Source organism: Lampetra planeri, chromosome 66 (genome assembly GCF_965212315.1).
Source record: "Lampetra planeri chromosome 66, kcLamPlan1.2.h2, whole genome shotgun sequence".
In the NCBI taxonomy this organism is placed as follows: Eukaryota; Metazoa; Chordata; class Hyperoartia; order Petromyzontiformes; family Petromyzontidae; genus Lampetra; species Lampetra planeri.
In genome coordinates this window covers 1,971,935-1,993,652 of record NC_136172.1, presented here as the reverse complement: position 1 = coordinate 1,993,652, position 21,718 = coordinate 1,971,935, and the positions used below count along the sequence as shown (strand labels likewise).

The 21,718-nt window shown below is 52.9% G+C and overlaps 2 protein-coding genes across 2 annotated transcripts in view; both read left to right on the top strand.

Moving 5' to 3' along the window:
- The first annotated feature begins 1,984 nt into the window (after positions 1-1,984).
- On the top strand, positions 1,985-21,712 carry LOC144737253 (uncharacterized). The gene is made up of 4 exons (XM_078619974.1): positions 1,985-2,126; positions 7,116-7,190; positions 10,049-10,699; positions 13,661-21,712. Exons 1-4 carry the CDS (start codon positions 1,985-1,987, stop codon positions 17,005-17,007), a joined length of 4,215 nt encoding a protein of 1,404 aa, XP_078476100.1. The 3' UTR covers positions 17,008-21,712.
- LOC144737252 (BCL-6 corepressor-like) overlaps positions 18,307-21,718 on the top strand; it is a 15,577-nt gene continuing 12,165 nt past the window's right edge. Inside the window, exon 1 of the mRNA XM_078619973.1 lies at positions 18,307-18,321. Within this exon, the coding sequence (XP_078476099.1) occupies positions 18,307-18,321 (15 nt within the window). The remainder of the gene's footprint in view (positions 18,322-21,718) is intronic.

The window sequence follows — 21,718 nt, the reverse complement described above, 5'->3', positions numbered from 1 at the left end:
TGAGGGGGTGGTGGTGGTGGTGAGGGGGTGGTGGTGAGGGGGTGGTGGTGAGAGGGTGATGGTGATGAGGAGGTGGTGATGGTGATGAGGAGGTGGTGGTGGTGATGAGGAGGTGGTGATGAGATGGTGGTGGTGATGAGATGGTGGTGGTGGTGATGAGGGGGTGGTGGTGAGAGGGTGGTGGTGATGGTGATGAGGTGGTGGTGGTGGTGTTGTGGAGATGTGGTTATGGTGGTTGTGGTGGTGTTGTGGTGGTGGTGATGTTGCATTAATGATTTCAAATATTCAGTCATGCTGACTTATCACCCTGCATCCTCACCATTCACTCACCACGTACCCTCACCAAACACTCACCGTGTACCTTCACCAAACACTCACCACGTACCCTCACCATTCACTCACCGTGTACCCTCACCATTCATTCACCCTGTACCCTCACCATTCACTCACCCTGTACCCTCACCATTCACTCATCATGTACCCTCACCAAACACTCACCCTGTACCCTCACCATTCACTCACCGTGTACCCTCACCATTCACTCACCCTGTACCCTCACCATTCACTCACCGTGTACCCTCACCATTCACTCACCCTGTACCCTCACCATTCACTCACCCTGTACCCTCACCATTCACTCACCCTGTACCCTCACCAAACACTCACCCTGTACCCTCACCATTCACTCACCCTGTACCCTCACCATTCACTCACCGTGTACCCTCACCATTCACTCACCGTGTACCCTCACCATTCACTCACCCTGTACCCTCACGATTCACTCATCATGTACCCTCACCAAACACTCACCCTGTACCCTCACCAAACACTCACCCTGTACCCTCACCATTCACTCACCGTGTACCCTCACCATTCACTCACCCTGTACCCTCACCATTCACTCACCCTCTACCCTCACCAAACACTCACCCTGTACCCTCACCAAACACTCACCCTGTACCCTCACCATTCACTCACCGTGTACCCTCACCAAACACTCACCCTGTACCCTCACCAAACACTCACCCCGTCCCCTCACCAAACACTCACCCTGTACCCTCACCATTCACTCACCGTGTACCCTCACCATTCACTCACCCTGTACCCTCACCAAACACTCACCCCGTCCCCTCACCCCGTCCCCTCACCACGTCCCCTCACCACGTCCGCTCACCCTCTCTCCTCACCATGTCCCTCACCACGTCTCCTCACCACGTCCGCTCACCCTCTCTCCTCACCATGTCCCCTCACCCCGTCTCCTCACCATGTCCCTCACCCTCTCTCCTCACCATGTCCCCTCACCACGTCTCCTCACCATGTCCCCTCACCCTCTCTCCTCACCATGTCCCCTCACCACGTCTCCTCACCATGTCCCTCACCCCGTCTCCTCACCACGTCTCCTCACCCTGTCTCCTCACCATGTCCCTCACCCCGTCTCCTCACCCTCTCTCCTCACCATGTCCCTCACCCCGTCTCCTCACCATGTCCCTCACCCCGTCTCCTCACCACGTCTCCTCACCACGTCTCTTCACCATGTCCCTCACCCCGTCTCCTCACCATGTCCCCTCACCCTCTCTCCTCACCATGTCTCCTCACCATGTCTCCTCACCATGTCTCCTCACCATGTCCCCTCACCCTCTCTCCTCACCCTCTCTCCTCACCATGTCTCCTCACCATGTCTCCTCACCCTCTCTCCTCACCATGTCTCCTCACCATGTCTCCTCACCATGTCTCCTCACCATGTCCCTCACCCTCTCTCCTCACCCTCTTTCCTCACCATGTCTCCTCACCATGTCCCTCACCCTCTCTCCTCACCCTCTCTCCTCACCATGTACGCTCACCTTCTCTCCTCACCATGTACGCTCACCCTGTTCGCTCACCCTGTTCGCTCACCCTGTACTCTCCTCACCCGTGCAGAGGGCCATGCTGAGATTCTCTGAGCTGGAGATGCGGGAGCGGGGGAGGGGCGGTGGGGGCCGGGGGGATGGGGGCGGGGCTGTGGGGGCCTCTGAGTTCGAAGTTCACCACGGGGGGGGAGGGGGAGGGGGAGGAGGTGCGAGGGGGCAAGCGGGGGATCTGGGAGGCCATCGGGGGAGGGGGCAGCCCGGAGGAGGGGGACTCACCAAGTGAGTGACTCACTCACCCACTCACCCACCCACTCACTCACCCACTCACACACTCACACACCCACTCACTCACTCACACACTCACTCACTCACTCACCCACCCACTCACTCACCCACTCACTCACTCACCCACTCACTCACTCACCAACCCACCCACTCACTCACCCACTCACTCACTCACTCACTCACCCACTCACTCACCCACTCACTCACACACTCACACACCCACTCACTCACTCACTCACACACTCACCCACTCACTCACTAACTCACACACTCACTCACTCACTCACCCACTCACTCACTCACCCACTCACCCACTCACTCACTCACCCACCCACCCACTCACTCACCCACTCACTCACTCACTCACCCACTCACTCACTCACACTCACTCACTCACTCACACACTCACACACTCACACACCCACTCACTCACTCACACACTCACCCACTCACTCACTCACACACTCACTCACCACCACCCACTCACTCACTCACTCACTCACTCCACTCACTCACCCACTCACTCACCCACTCACTCACTCACCCACTCACTCACCCACTCACCCACTCACTCACTCACCCACCCACTCACTCACTCACCCACCCACTCACTCACTCACCCACTCACTCACCCACTCACTCACTCACCCACTCACTCACTCACCCACCCACCCACTCACTCACCCACTCACTCACTCACTCACTCACCCACTCACTCACTCACTCACCCACTCACTCACTCACCCACTCACTCACTCACACACTCACTCACCCACTTACTCACTCACACACTCACTCACTCACTCACTCACAACACTCACCCACCCACCCACTCACTCACTCACTCACCCACTCACTCACTCACCCACCCACTCACCCACTCACTCACTCACCCACTCACTCATACACTCACCCACTCACTCACTCACCCACTCACCCACTCACCCCACTCACTCACCCACTCACCCACTCACTCATACACTCACCCACTCACTCACTCACTCACTCACCCACTCACACACCCACTCACTCACCCACTCACTCACCCACTCACACACCCACTCACTCACCCACTCACTCACCCACTCACTCACACACTCACTCACACACTCACTCACTCACCCACTCACACACCCACTCACTCACACACTCACACACTCACTCACACACTCACTCACTCACTCACCCACCCACCAACTCACTCACTCACTCACCCACTCACTCACCCACTCACCCAACTCACTCACTCACACACCCACTCACCCACTCACTCACACACTCACCCACACACTCACCCACACACTCACACACACACCCACTCGCTCACTCACACACCCACTCACTCACTCACACACTCACTCACACACCCACTCACTCACTCACCCACTCACTCACTCACCCACCCACCACCCACTCACTCACCCACTCACTCACTCACTCACCACTCACTCACTCACTCACCCACTCACTCACTCACCCACTCACTCACTCACACACTCACTCACCCACTTACTCACTCACACACTCACTCACTCACTCACACACTCACCCACCCACCCACTCACTCACTCACTCACTCACTCACCCACTCACTCACTCACTCACCCACCCACTCACTCACCCACTCACTCACTCACCCACTCACTCATACACTCACCCACTCACTCACTCACCCACTCACCCACTCACTCACCCACTCACCCACTCACTCATACACTCACCCACTCACTCACTCACTCACCCACTCACACACCCACTCACTCACCCACTCACTCACCCACTCACACACCCACTCACTCACCCACTCACTCACCCACTCACTCACACACTCACTCACACACTCACTCACTCACCCACTCACACACCCACTCACTCACACACTCACACACCCACTCACTCACACACTCACTCACTCACTCACCCACCCACCAACTCACTCACTCACTCACCCACTCACTCACCCACTCACCCACTCACTCACTCACACACCCACTCACCCACTCACTCACACACTCACCCACACACTCACCCACACACTCACTCACACACCCACTCGCTCACTCACACACCCACTCACTCACTCACACACTCACTCACACACCCACTCACCCACTCACCCACTCACTCACTCACCCACTCACTCACCCACTCACCCACTCACTCACTCACTCACTCACCCACTCACCCACTCACTCACCCACTCACCCACTCACTCACCCACTCACTCACTCCACTCACTCACTCACTCACACACTCACACACCCACTCACTCACCCACTCACCCAGTCACTCACTCACTCACACACTCACACACCCACTCACTCACCCACTCACACACCCACTCACTCACCCACTCACTCACCCACTCACTCACACACTCACTCACACACTCACTCACTCACCCACCCACTCACTCACTCACACACTCACACACCCACTCACTCACCCACTCACTCACTCACTCACCCACTCACTCACCCACTCACTCACACACTCACTCACACACTCACACACTCACTCACTCACCCACTCACACACCCACTCACTCACACACTCACACACCGACTCACTCACTCACACACTCACTCGCTCACACACTCACCCACTCACTCACCCACTCACTCACCCACTCACCCACTCACTCACACACCCACTCACCCACTCACTCACACACTCACTCACACACTCACTCACTCACACACTCACACACCCACTCACTCACACACTCACCCACGCACACACCCACTCACCCACTCACTCACACACCCACTCACTCACACACCCACTCACCCACTCACTCACACACTCACCCACTCACACACCCACTCACGCACTGAGTGAGTGACTCACTCACTCACCCACTCACTCACCCACTCACACACTCACACACTCACAGCAACAACAACAACCGCCATTCGCCACTAAGTGGCGGTGACGTCACCACGACGCTTGTGCCAGGCTATGTGCACCTTAAGGCCACGTGAAGTGTCGAACGCCCGCTGGCAGGAGGTCACGGGGCAGACCCAGGTGCCACGGGTCGACTGACTGAGATGACCGAGATGACTGGCTGATGCACCACCTGTGACCCCTACTGTGCCAACTTGCTGTGCTTTAGCCACCCGGCGCTCCGCTCGTTGTTGTGAGCGTCGCTCCTCCGCCCTCCGTTGTTGCTGGAGGGCGACTGCCTCCAACTGCCCAGTAGCGTCCTTCACGAGCCTCCTCCACAGAGGCCGATTTTGACACCGCTGGTACCAGTCATCGGCAAGTCCACTCAGCTCCAAATCCTCCTGTACCACGTCACTCCATCTCCTCTCTAGCCCGTGCCGCGCCCGTTAAGCCAGCTCGATCCGGCCGAACAAAAGCTGTCAGTGTGTGTGTTTACATGTGTGTGCATGTGTTTTCGTGTGCGTGTGTGCGTGTACGTGTGTGTTCGGCAAAACAACCCCCTACCTACTTGGTGGCGCCAGACGGTTAGGCTGTGGTGAGCAGTGCCATTGCGGGTGGGCCAATGTCAATTGGCCATTCCCCTCATGGCGTTTGTAGCCACCACTCAAACCTGCGGTGGAGTGGTCTCAGCTAGCTGATGAAAGCTGCAAGCGAGAATGTCATCATCGCTTGCAGCTGGGGTTGTCATTGCACCCCCCTCCTTCTGATGCCGAGGGGACATCGGCAAGGTTTAGGACTGTGGCTCATGTAGCTTCAATGGCCGCTTTGGGTACACGGTCTAAACCTCGCTAGAGACCCCAGCTGATGGATGAGGTGTTTCCGGCTGGCTGAGAAAAAGCGACAGGCCCACTCTCACCATCTGCAGCATCCCATGTCGGAGCATGAGGAGGCTTACTGCAGGCTTTGCTCGGAGGTTCAGAGAGCTGTGAGGCGCTGTAAGAATGAGTGGTGGCCGCGTGATGCTGAGGGGATGGAGTCTGCCTCAGTAGCCCGCAATCACAAGTCACTCTTTAACGCCATCAAAAAAGTTACTTGCAGCACCACACCGATCACCATCATTAGGGGGAAGAAAGGTGATCCAATCTCCGACCCCCAGGAACAGATTTGCAGATTTGCTGACGATTTCTGTGAGGTTTTGGGGAGGGGAAATCCGTCGGCCTGGGAAACATCATGGGGCAAAGTGGGGATGACCCTGCTGAGGCTGCGGTGCCTCCAATATTGGAAGAAGTAGTCACCACTGTGAGTGGCTGACTGAGGTGCCATCTGGTAAGGAAGTAGAGAAGACAATCCAGAGTTTGAGACCAGGAAAAGGGCCGGGCAGAGATGATCTCCCAAGCGAAATGCTGTAGGAGGGTGGCGTTTGTGTGCAGAGTTCCCTATATGACAACATTACAACAGCCGGGACCACTGGACAGGTTCCGCAGAATTGGAAGGATGCCCTGGTGGTCCCCCTCTTTAAGAAGGGGGACCGCACAGACTGTAACAACGACAGGGGCATCTCACTCCTCACTGTGCCCGGAAAGGTCCTGGCAAGGATTATCCATCATCGCCTTGCCAGGCACGCTGAGTGGACTTGTTGATGACTGCTCCAGCGGGGTCCAGATCGTCGTCTGTGGAGGAGGCTCATGAAGGACTCTACTGGGTAGTTGGAGGCAGTTGCCCTCCAGCAAGAATGGAGGGCAGAAGAGCAACGCTCACAACAACCAGCGGAGCGCTGGGCGGCTAAAAGAAAGTTGGCACAGTAGGGGGCACAGGTGGTGCATCGGCCAGTCATCTGAGTCAACCCATGGCACCTGGGTCTGTCCCGCGACCTCCTGCCAGAGGGCGTTTCACACTTAATTTGGCCTTAAAGTTCACTTAGTCTGCACTTAGTCACCACAGCGCTGAGTCTGCCTCAGCGCTGTGGTGACTTCACCAAGTGGCGAATGGTGGTCTTTGTTGTGTGTGTGTACACTTGTGTCTTTACATATGTGTGTATGTGTGCGTGTACATGTGTGCGTGTACTTGTGTGCGTGTACTTGTGTGTGCGTTTGTCAGCTCACAAGCGTCACAAGAACGGCTTCCAGGATTTCATCCCTGTGGTCCTGAAGTCACGCACACGCAGCCAATCAGGTGAGAGCGTTACACACGGCCAATCAGGTGAGAGTGTCACACGCAGCCAATCAGGTGAGGGCGTTACACGCAGCCAATCAGGTGAGAGTGTCACACACGGCCAATCAGGTGAGGGCGTTACACGCGGCCAATCAGGTGAGGGCGTTACACATGCAGCCAATCGGATGAGAGCGTTACACAAGCGGCCAATCGGGGTGAAAGCGTTTAAACATGCGGCCAATCGGATGAGAGTATTTCCCAGCCCGTAGGTTAACATTTGAACCGGTCCCAGCCCTCCCCTAGATCGACTCGACCTTCGTTCAGAGACCTGGTATGGTGTTGTAGAACATCAGCACTGGGGAGACAAAGGGGGCCGGGTATGCATCAAGCGCAATGAAGTAGCGGATTATCATCATCACGTGAACATTTCTAGCAGCAGGAAAATTCACGCAGTGGCGCCACCATGGGGAGAGAGACACGCAGACTCCAAATCTATAACAGCAGGCATCGTCAGGGTCCAGGATCTAACCCACTGCCTCCTGCACTCCAGGCGAGGGAGAGAACATCTCCTAGCCACCATATTTGGAGTTTGCGTCTCTCCATCTCTCTCACCTGGTGGTCACGTGGATTCTTCTCCGGGTCCTCCAGTCTTTGCCCTCCACATTTAGAATCAACATCACGCGCTTAGAGAGTGATTGGGCTGCTGCTTTGCATTTGCACACGGTGATGGTGATGGGCCACCACCACTTGATTGAGCTGTCATTTGTGATGCCAGGTGGCTTCTCAAATAGTGCGAAATAGCTCAGTGGGGCATTGCCTGGTAAAATAAAATTCGGTTTAGTTCGAATAGCAGTTATCACCATTCTGCCATCTTTGTCCTCCATTTTTAAATTCACCAAAGTTTTAGGCGTGAATTTTACTTTATTGCTATCATTATTATTATTAAGTTTGTTTTGTAACTATTTCATTGTCTAGAATTTGCTTTGATGTTATCTGCCGGCCCAGTTGCCCCCTGAGAGAATTATTCTTGGCTCAATTGCGGTGCCCTGTGGCGGCCTTCGCTAACAGCCCTTGCCACCAAGAGTCTGTTGAGGCTTAATGGAGGATCTTTGTCTTTGGGAGTGGGTGTCATCCTAGATTCAACTTTATCCTTCGACCGTCAAACCAACCATATCATCAGCTCATGTAACTTTCACCTGAAGGCTCTTAGACACATACGTCCTCTCATCTCTACTGAAATTGCCAACACATGTTGCATAGTTGGGTCTCGCCTTGACTATTGCAACTCCGTCCTAGTCCGGACCTCCGCTGGCAACCTAAAGAAACTTCAAAGACTACAAAATAACCTAGCACGCGTCGTCATTGCCCACACTCATCCCCGTCTCGACTCACTAGCCTGTCTCCGTGCTCTCAACTGGCTCCCCATCGCCAGTGGGGTCACATACAAGATCGCCTGCCTCTGCCACAACGCCTTCATATCCGCCTGCCCGCCGTACCTTTCTTCATTATTGACAACTTGCAGCTCAGCACACGGCAGATGCCTGCGCAGCGCGACTCACGACCTCCTCTTGATACCAAGATCCAGGATGGTCATGTCTATGCGCCGCTTCTCGGGTGGCAGCCCAAACATTCGGGAACAATATCCCTCTGCACATTCGCAGCATCACCTCAATCGCCTCCTTCAAGAGAGACTTAAAAACTCACCTCTACAATCATGCTTTTGAGTGACTCTGAGCTTGGCTCCACGCCTCTGAGTTGCGGCCACTACATCTGCAAATTTGCGCGCGTTACAAATTGAACTATTATTATTATTAGTGGGTGAGTCAGTGTGTGAGTGGGTGCGTGAGTGTGTAAGTGGGTGCGTGTGTGTGTGAGTTAGTGAGTGTGTGCCTGGGTATTTGGTGCCATCAGACACTCCACCCCAACAACTCCAAAATGGTGGAGCAGTTGTGGAGAGAGTGGAGAGTTTTCCATACCTGGGCAGTGTGCTCATAACCGGCTCCGGTTTGACAGCAGAGGTCTCACTCAGAATCAACCGAGTGGCATTATCTTTTCATCGGCTGTGTGGAAGCTACCTGGTCTGTCGCTCCATATGAAGCTTCAGGTATTATCGGCCACAGTCATGCCCTACCTTCTCTGTGCTTGTGAAACATGGACCCCCCCCAAATGGAACATCTTCGCTGGTTAAAAACATTTAGGCTGACATGCCTATGATTCATCCTGGGTTTAACTAGACTGGATTGTGTGAGGAGCTCACGAATCCTTGAAAGAACTGGACAAAGTCCAATCGGTGAGCTCCTACAACAGGCAAGGCTGCATTGGCTGGGTCATGTAGCCCACATGCCCAGCGACTGCATGCCCAAACAGCTTTTGTTCGGCCGGATCGAGGGGGCTAAACGTGTGCGGCACGGGCTAGAGAAGAGATGGAGTGATGTGGTACAGGAGGATGTAGAGCTGAGTGGACTTCCCGATGACTGGTACCAGCGGTGTCAAGATCGGCCTCTGTGGAGGAGGCTCGTGAAGGACGCTGCTGGGTAGATGGAGGCAGTCGCCCTTCAGCAACAACGGAGGGCGGAGGAGCGACACTCACAACAACGAGCGGAGCACTATGTGGCTGAAGCACAGCAAGTTGGCACAGTAGGGGGCACAGGTGGTGCATTGGCCAGTCATCTCAATCAGTCAACCCATGGTACCTGGGTCTGTCCCGTGGCCTCCTGCCAGTGGACGTTCGATATTTCACGTGGCCTTAAAGTGCACAAGCGCTGTGGTGACATCACCACCACTTTGTGGCGAATGGCGGTTGTGAGTGGGTGAGTGTGTGAATGAGTGGGTGAGTGAGTGGGTGAGTGAGTGGGTGTCTTTGTGTGTTGCGCGACCAGGAGGACTCTCTCCCCTGCTGCCGTTTGGCCTCACGGTGGAGCTGCAGGGATTCGGTCTGGAGGGTGAGCTCCACCATGGGCTACACCACCACCACCTTTTCCACCCGCTCAAATGGGACCCGCACCTCCGCCAGGGGCCCCTCTACCGCCCGGGCCTCCGCAACCACCTCCGCCACGGGGCCCACCGCCACTACGGCTCGTGCAGCGACCTCCGCCAGGTGGCCGCCTCCCGCGAGGGTCCCCACGCGGAGCTCCACGACTGGGCGCGCTGCCCCGAGCTCCCCCGCGGGGAGGGTTTCCTCCACCACGGAGACCGCCGACTCTGCAGCTCCTCCAGCGACCTCCGTGAGGGGGCTCGCTCCCACGGCTGGTGGGATGCGGAGCTCTGCGCGGGGGCTCACGCGAGGCTCCACGAGGGGGCTTCTCGCGTGGAGCTCCGGGAAGAGGCGGCTCGCACGGAGCTCCGTGAGGGGCCCTACAGGGGCGGCCTCAACGGTTACCACAGTGACGGGGACCCCCCTCGTGAGGCCGCGGTGGGGGCGGCCCAGCCTTCCCAGCGTGCACCGGGGCGAGCGGAGAGCGCGGGCCCCGTGCTCGCAGTGCATTGTAGTAGCGTGGAGGAGCCGCGGGGAGAGGGACGCACAGAGCAAGGTACACAAGAGGGAGTACGGTTACATGAGAGAGTACACACGCGATAGAGTACGCACGGACGGGCACGCAAATAAACACGCACACAGAACAGTGCGCGTGCACGAGTGCGCACGAGTACAAAGACAAATGTCCCCCATGTAGCCTTAACAGACTGTTGGGGCAACTGCTTTGAGCGAGCACCTATGATGGTACACGAGGGGGTGGGTGGCCAGCACCATGCCAAGACGCCTTTGTCTCCCCAACGGCGATGTTTATTACACACCGCACCAGAAGGTACTCAATTGAGGCCTAGTTGGTAGTGGGCTGGCCCAGGGCTGGTTCAGATAATTGCCACTGGTGTTGGCCGTGAGCGGGAATCGAACTCAGGCCACCGGGTTTATAGCGCAGCGCGTGAACCGCTACTCTATTAAAGCTTTCGTGACTGCAGGAATTCAAATTCTTGGGTCTTTCGGTAAAGTGACATAGATAGGTTCAAAGAAAATAACAAAAAATAACAAAAAGCTACGACGTTTCAATAGCAATTAAGCGGTCGTTTCCAGGAAAAGGGGGGTTTGCTTCCAGGACAAACTGTTTAGAAGGGTTTGAAATGGGCGTAGCCCAAATGTCAGCAGCCAATGAGTGGTGGGCAGCCATCCCGACGGTGGTTGGTTTTCACCAATCAGAGGGCTGCCAGGTGAAAATCAGCTTGTTAACAACCTTTACAACATCCTGCCTCAGCAGCTTTCCCACTAATTTTTTTCTCCTGATGGCGACCGCTTGTGTTGCGATTGAAACGTCGCAGTTTTTTGTTTGTTATTTTCTTTGCGCCTATCTACGTGACTTTAACGAAAGACCCAAGAATATAGAGAAGAGCATGTTCATGGCGGATCGCCGAGCCGAAACCAAGGGGTCGTCACGCGACGTGACTGTGTGAGTGTGAACCGCGTGAAAGCGCACGTTTGAAATGGGAGTAAAGCACAACGAACATCGCAAGGTGGCAGGATGGGAACATCACAGCCAGTGATGACTTAAACTGGTTGATAACGTCCTTCCAATGATTGCTCAGTTTGTAGCCATCTTCTCGGTTGAAGTTGTGTCTATATATATGTGGATGGCTTCATGAACGAATCTTTGTTGATAGCCAGTGGGTTTGCAAAGTACCTTCGTCTTAGAGAAATCAATTTCGTGTGATCCCACCGCGTTAAAACAATGATCAGCCACAGCCGAGGTATTGGTCCTACAGTGTTTCAGATCTGCCTCGTGTTCACGAACATGGTCCGAGACACGTCGCTTAGTTTCCCCAATGTAACTACTGCCGCAGACACGGCTTAGTTTGTAGACGCCGGGGTATTGCATGTCAGGGATCACATCCTTCACAGATGGGATCGGATCACGAATTTTATGTACTGTGTTAAATCAAACCTGGATCTTGTGTTTGCTCATAATTTTGGAAATCTTTTTAGTGACTCCTGCTGTGTATGGCAAGGTGACGGTTTTGATTGGGTCCTCAGATGGTTCTTTCGCAACGGTTGGGGTGATAGCCTTACGGATTGTGTAGTCTGAATATCCATTCATCTTGAGGGCTTGGGGTACGTGTTCCAGTTCACTGGCTAGGTGGTGATGGTCGGAAATGCATCGAGCTCTATGGTGTCGAGTTTTGATGAGGGAATTCTTCTGGGATGGATGGTGGTAGGAGGCAGGTTCTAGGTAGGCATCCGTATGGGTGGCTTTCCTATAAACAGGGTCCCATTGAGCCATCTGGTCTCTTTTCGATTAAAACATAAAAAAATGGTAACTTGTCATCCTTTTCCACCTCCATGGTGAATTTGATGGCTGGGTGTACGGAATTGATGTGGTTGAGGAATTGGTTCAGAGCTGGTCGGCCATCTGGCCAGATGACGAACGTGTCATCTCCGTACCTCTGCCACAAGGACGGACGTAGGGTGGATGCCTGGATGGCATCTGTCTCAATTTCTTTTCATGAAAACATTGGCTACATCTGGAGATATGGGAAACCCCATTGGGGTACCTTCAACTTGTTTGTAGAATTTTTGATTTAAAGCTTTCGTGACTGCAGGGATCCATATTCTTGGTTCTTTCGGTAAAGTCACGTAGAAGGGAAATAATATAAATATAAAACAATACAAATTCTCACGACGTTTCGACTGCAACACAAGCAATCATCACCAGGTGTGAAATTTTCTTGCTGTGGATTTCACACCTGATGATGATTACTTGTGTTGCAGTCGAAACGTCGTGAGAATTTGTATTGTTTTATATTTATATTATTTTATTATTTCCCTTCTACCTGACTTTACCGAAAGAACCAATAATTTGTTTGTAGAATGTTCCATTCCAAGTGAAGTGAGTGTTGATGAGGCGATGTCTCACCAGGGCTGGTACATCAGCATTCAGTCCTGTTATCAACCAGTTGAAGTCATAATTGCCTGTGATGTCCCCCATCCTACCACCTTGCGATGTTGGTTGCGATTTACTCCCATTTCAAACTTGCGCTTTCACAGTCACTTCGCGCCCCGACCCCTTGGTTGCGGCTCTGCGATCTCCCATTAATGTGATAATCTCTCCTTAACAAGCTGATTTTCACCTGGAAGCCCTTTGATTGGCGAAAACCGTCAGGTTGGCTGCCCCCCACTCACGTTATCATTGGCTGCTGACATTTGGGCTACGCCCATTTCAAACCTTTCTAAACAGTTTGTCTTGGAAGCTAACCCCCCTTTTCCTGAAGACGACCGCTTGTGTTGCGATCGAAACGTCGTAGTTTTTTTTGTTATTTTTTGTTATTTTCTTTGAACCTATCTCCGTGACTTTATCGAAAGACCCAAGAATACGCTACTCTATTGCTCCCCACTACTACTGCACACACAGACACACGTGTACACACATACGCACAGATACGTGTCTACCCACGACCCCCACTCACGCTGTTGTCTTTCTGTGTGCTTGTGTGTGATGGGTGCGCAGGGTGTATGAACAGCCTCCGTGTGCAGATCCACCTGGAGGCATTGCACACATCTGTGGACGCACAGTCGGACACGGAGCCGGACACGCAGGCGGACAAAGGGGCGGAGACGTCACTGGACACGCATCCGGACGCGCTGCAGGTCCGGCAGGCAAAGATGCAGTTGGACTTTCAGCCCGACGGACGGCCCGGGGGACAGCCTGAAAGACAGCCAGGTAAAGGGCTGGACAAGCAACAGCAGGACAGGCAGTTCGAGAGACAGCCCCGTGGACAGTCGGACAATCGGCTGGAGGGACAGGCAGACGTGCAGCCAGACAGGCTATCCGGGAGACAGCTGGACACACAGCTGGACACACAGCCGGGCGACAGAAGGAGCGACACACAACCAGACGTACAGGCATGCGTTGGACTGTGGACTCGGCAACTTCCAGCGAACACCCTGACCCTGAGCTTCCTACAGCCGCCCCCAAAGACACCACTACAGCCAGCCCTACAACCGACCCTACAACCTACTCTCCAACCGACCCTACAGCCACCGCTACAGCCAGTCCTACAACCGACCCTACAGCCACCACTACAGCCAGCTCTACAACCGACCCTACAACCGACCCTACAGCCACCACTACAGCCAGCTCTACAACTGACCCTACAACCAACCCTACAGCCACCACTACAGCCAGCTCTACAACCGACCCTACAACCGACCCTACAGCCACCACTACAGCCAGCTCTTCAACCGACCCTACAGGCACCACTACAGCCATCTCTACAACCGACCCTACAACCAACCCTACAGCCACCACTACAGCCAGCTCTACAACCGACCCTACAACCTACCCTCCAACCGACCCTACAGCCACCACTACAGCCAGTCCTACAACCGACCCTACAACCGACCCTACAGCCGGCCCTAAATCTGGCCCTGCAGCCGGCCCTACAGCCACCACTACAACCGACCCTACAGCAGGCTCTACAGCAGAAACTACAGCCGGCCCTACAACCGACCCTACAACCAGCCCTACAGCCGGCACTACAGCCATCCCTACAACAGACCCTACAGCCGAACCTACAACAGACCCTACAGCTGGCCCTACAACAGACCCTACAGCCAGCCCGACAACCAACTCTACAGATGGCCCTACAGCCGGTCCTACAGCCGGCCCTACAGCCGGCCCTCCAGCCAGCCCTACAGCCGGCCCTACAGCCGACACTACAGCCAACACTACAGCCGACACTACAGCTGGCACTACAGCCGGCACTACAGCCGGCTTCCATGCCAAAGTCGCTCGAGCGGTCCGTGCACAGCACAGGACAGGTTGTCGCACAGCTACAGCCACCACCACTACAGCCGCCACCACCACCACCACAACAACCACCGCCACCACAACAACCACCACCACAACAGCTCGCCAGTCAGTGGAGAGAAAAGCCGCACAAGCCGACGGGCAGTGCCCAGGCAGAACAGTCACCCGAGCAGAGAGACAGACGGCCGAGGGGACAGCCCAAGCAGCAGCAGCAGCAGCCCAGGGCACAGGCGGCACAGCCTGCAAGACGGCCACCTCGCAGAGACCACAGGCAGCCAATCCAGCAGCATCATCAGCAGCAGCAGCAGCATCATCATCTTCAGCAGCAGCAACATCATCATCATCATCAGCAACAGCAGCAGCATCATCATCATCAGCAGCAACAGCATCAGCAGCAGGGTGTTCCTCATGCCACACAACCAGCGCAGATGACGAAACAGCAGCATCAGTGTCTTCATCATCAGCAGCAGCAGCAGCATCATCATCAGCAGCAGCATCCGCAGCAGGTGGCCCAGCGTAAACAGCAGCATCAGTGTCAGCAGCACCAACAGCACCATCAGCCGCCTCAGTGTCAGCATCAGCAGCAGCTAAGTCAGTGTCAGCACCATCAGCAGCAGCAGTTGGCCTCACAACCAGCTGTCGCCTTCACACAGCCAGTATGGAAACAGCATCGGCATCAGTGTCAGCAGCAGCAGCAGCATCAGCAGCAGCAGCAGCATCAGCAGCAGCAGCAGCATCAGCAGCAGCAGACCTCACAGACAGCAATGACCCATTCAACACAGCCGACACAGCCTTTACGGAAACAGCAGCAGCAGCATCTTCATCAGCAACAGCATCAGAAGCCGCAGCAGCAGCAGCATCACCATCAACAACAGCATCTTCATCAGCAAAAGCATCAGAAGCAACAGCAGCATCAACAGCAGCATCAACAGCAAGCCTCACAGCCTGCTCTACCCCATACCACACAGCCTATGCGAAAAAAGCAGCAGCAGCATCAGCTGCAGCAGCATCAGCTGCAGCAGCATCAGCAGCAGCAGCATCAGCAGCAGCAGCATCAGCAGCAGCAGCATCAGCAGCAGCATCAGCAGCATCAGCAGCAGCATCAGCAGCAATCGGTTCTTCCCCACGCCACACAACCGGCATGGAAACAGCAGCAGCAGCAGCAGCAGCCCTCACAGCCTGCCCTACATCACACCACACAGCCAACGCGGAAACAGCAACAGCAGCAGCAACAACAGCAGCAACAGCAGACCTCACAGCCTGTCCTACATCACATTGCACAGCCAACGCGGAAACAGCAGCAGCAACAACATCAGTCCTCACAGCCTCCACAGCCAATGCGGAAGCAGCAACAGCAGCAGCAACAACAGCAGCAGCAACAGCAGCAGCAACAACAGCAGCAACAACATCATCATCCCCATCAACAGCAGCAGCGTAATCCGCAGCAACAGCAGCAGCAGGCCTCACAGCTGACGCTAGTGCACGGCACACAGCCAACACAGCTGCGGAAACAGCAGCAGCAGCACCATCAGCAGCAGCAGCAGCGTCACCAACAGCAGCGCCATCAGCAGCAGCAGCAGCGCCATCAGCAGCAGCGCCATCATCTTCAGCAGCAGGGCGCCCGGCGAGGCCGGAAGCCGCACAAGCGTCGCCCGCTGCTCCTGGGTGGGGAGCTGCGGCACGATGAGTGGGGGGCCGCGCCCCCCGCCAAGCGCCGGCGGGTGGGGGTCCCGCTGGAGGGCCCCCCCGGAGGGGGAGAGAGGGACAAGCTGCCCGGCAAGCGCAAGTACAAGAGCAAGCACCTGAGTGGAGTTGGAGTGGGAGGAGGAGGTGTAGGAGGAGGAGCGCAGGAGGAGACGGTGGGGGATGCCGACATGGAGATGACGCAGGTGGGGCAACGCCGGTCCCTCCGTGCTTTTTCTTCTTCTTTCATACGGATTAATAGCAGTGGGTTAAAGATGTATTTTTTAGGTGTTGTTATCCACTACAATGCTCTGTTCAGAGGCACAGTGGAACGATGGTTTCGCAGGCCGCCGAATCGTTGATGGTGCCCATCTGTACATCGGGTGGCATGCAGCATCGGCCATTTCCTGTCCGGATTCGGTCGATGGTTGACCATTGGCGGAGTTGGAATGTTGATAAAAACGAGGACGTTTGACGGGAGGGTCCTTGTATGAGGGCCCTGTATGAGGGACCGTCGACCACAGTCCCGACTCTCGCTTCCATCTCTTGTGTGCTAAGGGGGGGTTGGGGGGGGGAGGAGCCATCGCTCCGTTTGCAGCATCATGTTTGTGTTGCTGCCTGCTTCGCCTGTGTGCTTTTGTACCGCCCCTTCCTCTTTAAGCCCCACCCCTTCCTCTTTAGGCCCCGTCCCTTCCTGGGTAGGCCTCTGTTCCCTCCATTTTAGGTAACAACAACCACCGTTGCTACTACCGTATTTTCCTGCATATAACCCGCATATGCATATTCCCCGCAAAAAAAGCATTTTGTGTAAAACTAATTTCAGATAGCCCACACCTCCATATACCCCGCATGCATTCATATCTTTAACGTCGTTACCGCAGCTTGATTCCATCATATTAATACAAATTTTACATTTGTAAACCATTCCACTATCAATTGTTAACATTAAAATCATAACGTGCACAAAGAAAACAAACTAAACGGAAACGAGTGAACTTAAAACAGTAAATAAGTAACAAAAGTAAATATCCAATAAATAAGTAACACATAACTGGTAGATGAGTAAGTAAGCGTATTGTTAGGCTTACCAGCATTCGACCTCATCATGTTACAGCTACTGGACCGGTAGTTACCCCTGTACAGTTTTAGCACTGGTAGATTGCGCACTGCGCAGACAATAGCGGCACTACGGTAACGCCGTTGCCTCCTGGCAACAAAGCCATTGGAAGTTTGAAACAAAGCTCATGGTCGCGACTGTTTAGTGCTCAGCCAATAGCAGCGGCCTAAGGGACTCGGCAATTATGATTCCGCGTCTGGTAGACGCTTGTTAATGCCCTTCCCATTGTGCAATCCATAGCCTCAGCTGAAACTTTCACACCCCCATAGAGCCACTGAAAGTGTTACGGTAAACAAAGTGCGCCCACTTCAAACATTGTCGTTTCATTGTACAAACAATCCATTTAAAACGTGACAACACGTGCAATTTTAGTGCGAGTAGTTTATTCAGCAGTGCTTTAGTCAAAGGTAAGTGTTGCATAGTGGATAGTCCTACCATGTTATGACATGTCACACTTGTAAAATATTTTTGGGATAGCCCACACCTCCATATACCCCGCAGGGTCTTGTTTTGTTTGTAAAAAGTGGTGGACACCGCGGGTTACATGCATGAAAATACGGTAAGCGACGGTGACATCATCACGTCGCTTGTGCCAGGCTAGGTGCACGTTGAGGCCACGTGAAGTATCGAAGGTTTTCATTCAGCGAGCTGAGACCATGTCGCTGGGTTTCAGTGGGGTCCTAGATGAACACCCTCCACAACAGTGGAAGAATGGCAGGTGTGTCTTACAGGTGACAAGCTGATGATCAGTGGGCAGATCAGCCCTAGAGTAGGTCCTGGTGTCAAGGACAAGGGCCCGCATCTGCTGTTCTGTCACTATATAGTCCAGCAGATGTTATTGCTTGGACCTGCATCCATGATGTTGTGTGGATGTGCTGATGCTGGAACATTGTGTTGGTGATTACAAGCCCATGGGCTGCACATCTCTCGCAGCCTTCTCCGTTGTTATTGAGCTGATCTGGCCCATGCCTTCCAGTCACTCCAGCCAAGGTGCCAGCGTTATGACCAACTCAGGCATGAAAGTCACTCATGAAATATTTAAAAATACTTTTTTTAAAAACACGCTTTAATGAAATGTACTGTCCGAGCTGCCCTGCCCCCTGCCCCCATCGCCCCTCCCCTCCTTCCACATCCCCTGTCCCTGGGCGTGGCTCCCCGAGGCTTGCCGTGACGTAAGGGACCGTGGTGATTTACAGCCAACATCAGTTGAGCGTAGACAATTAGAGCCGTTAAAAAGATCGTTTAAAAATATCAATTTTTACATTTTAATGATAGAATATCGTATTGTCATCAGTATGACATACCTATACCAAGTTTGCAGCCGATACGACATTGGGAATACGGTTTAAATTGAGTTACAATATTTTTTGATACGACAACACACACGGTAAGTTAAATAAAAGCATGTAAAATGTTTAAAAAGATATGTTTTGTATTTTTTATGATAGAATATAGTGTTGTCATCAGTATGACATAGCTATTTCAAGTTTGCAGTCGTAGCACATTGGGAAGTGTGTAAAAATTGAGTTACAAGATTTCTTTTTTGAGGATACAACAGGCAAAGTGAGTTAAATAAAAGCGTGTTAAAAAGCATGACTTTATCCTGAGGGGCCACTTTAGCCAGCACCTGTGACAGCAGCTCATAGAAGGCATGTGACTTATCGGCCTTGCCTGCATCCCTCTACCGATGTTCATCTTTGGTGGGGGCGTTTTCCAGCACCACAATTCATGGCCTCCCGTTGATGGGGAGGCGAGCCCCACGGGATTCTGGGACTTACAACTTCCCACACATCACGGCCTTGCTCCCACACCCCCTTCATTGTTTTGTTTCAAAAGAAGTGCCACTACCTGTTGTTTGGCCGTCTCCTGCCCCCAAAGGAGGAGTGTCCACCCCTAATGGTGACTGGAGCCAGAACTGGTCCACCGTACCTCCTGTATTCCACACAGAGGTCGAGGCGGTACCGGTCCAGCTCCTGACAGAGGAACGACAGCCTCTCCTCCACATGAGCTTTACGGACATTCCAGATGGCCAATCACAGTGGTGTCCTGTATCTGGAGGAACCCAAATGGGGTTTGATCAACTACTGGCAGCAGAGTAACATACAGTCAGTTTCTCCTATAACGCATTGGTAGTTACGTTCCTGAGGAAGTGAGGAACACCGCGTGATGGCAAAATATTGTTCAATATAACCATTGATTCAATGAGAATGAAGGTGTTAAGGGGTGGTCTGTTTCTAAAAACACCGACATTACTGACATTTTCCATGAGAATGTCATATTGTTGAATTTTACGTGTTCTTTTATAACTACGGTAAACTCTATTATCCACGCTAATGACGGGGAGGATTGTCGCAGATAATTCAAAATCACGGATAATCCAAAAATATACATTTTCCGCGGATCTCAGCCAAAAACCACTCGTATTGGTATAAATTGTCTTTCAATTTACATATAATATACAGTTTCTGATTTAAAGTTAAAACAACACGCTCCCGTTTCTCTGCCATTGAACAGTTTTTGTAAATTAAAACTAGCAAAATGAATGATCGGATAAATCACAAAAAATGAGACAACTGACAATTTTGATTGTTACTCTCTCGACATAGAACGAAAAACGCAAAGGTCGGCCGTTCCATGATGCGCGTGCTGAGTGATGATAACACTTTCCTGGTTGACAGCAGAGCCACGCCAATCAACATCAATCAAACTCCACCCCACCGTTGGAAAGATATTGCAACTACTGTGCTGTAGAGGCAATCACGTGGGTTTTTGATTAACCGGAGCAACATATTTCTTCAGTTTAAGCACGTGACTTTTAGGATACATTTCCAAGAATAACGCTCTATAACTCTTTTCAGATTATTAATTTGGGCTTCAGGGAAAATCCACCAGTTTTTAATGTATGTCAAAATCTCAGGTGCGTGGTTAATATGCAAATCGGATAAACCGCATGTGGATAATCCAGTCTACTGTACTGTGTTTAATTTTGTTAAGTAAAATAAATCATTAAAGGCGCATTTGTGAAAAGTGCATGTTAAAATGTTAATCGCCAAGCGACAGAAAAACGTAGCCATGGCGGAGGGTGAAGAGAGAAAACGATGTGAAGGGTAGTAATATGTTTTTACCCTTTCAACCGGTACAAAAACTGACACCTTTATACAAGGCATCATGTTTGCAATAACCACAACACAAGCAGTCAAAATGCAAACAAAAAGAAACAACTGTTGTTTTTGTACCAGTTGAAAGGGTAAAAACCTATTACTATATTTTGCCACTGGTAAAAGAGGTCTCATAGTGTAAATGCTTACCCCGAGCTCTCAATGCTCTGATAGTGCGCTGTCTTTGAGTTGTACGCCTTTTGGCGTCATCTGGTCCAACACCAATGGAGACTAGGCTCTAAGAAAAGCTGTCTCGGGTGTGGACCAATCAACTTCAAGGACAGTGCATATCATTATCATCATCAGAGTTGTTTATTTTTGTTTGCATTTTGACTGCTTGTGTTGTGGTTATTGCAAACATGATGCCTTGTATAAAGGTGTCAGTTTTTGTACCAGTTGAAAGGGTAAAAACCTACTACTATATTTTGCCACTGGTAAAGGAGATGTCTCATAGTGATGTGAAGGGTGTTCAGTGACTCGCTTAACGGCCCTTGCAACCGCCGCCTATTCCCACTCCCACGAGTGGTAGATTCCGTTGGCTCGATCGCATTATATAAACAATTTGGGTTATGAAAACACCCACGCCTTGTAGCAGGACTGACCGTTCAGGGACAGCTGCCACTGGGGGTTCCCCAAGGCTAGACCGCACAGCGACAGCAATCATCGCCCCCTACTGGCAGCAGACTAACGCGCAGCGACACTTGCCACGAGGGGTTACCCCTAGGATATACCACACAGAGACAGCTGCCACGAGGGGAGCCCCTAGGCTACACCACACAGAGACAGCTGCTACTGGGG

Coding starts and splice junctions, on each gene's coding strand:
- LOC144737253 (XM_078619974.1), top strand. CDS start 1,985: ATGGGGGCGGGGCTGTGGGGGCCTCTGAGTTCGAAGTTCACCACGGGG. Junction 2,127..7,115: donor GGAGGAGGGGGACTCACCAA/GTGAGTGACTCA, acceptor TGCGTTTGTCAG/CTCACAAGCGTCACAAGAAC. Junction 7,191..10,048: donor ACGCACACGCAGCCAATCAG/GTGAGAGCGTTA, acceptor TTGCGCGACCAG/GAGGACTCTCTCCCCTGCTG.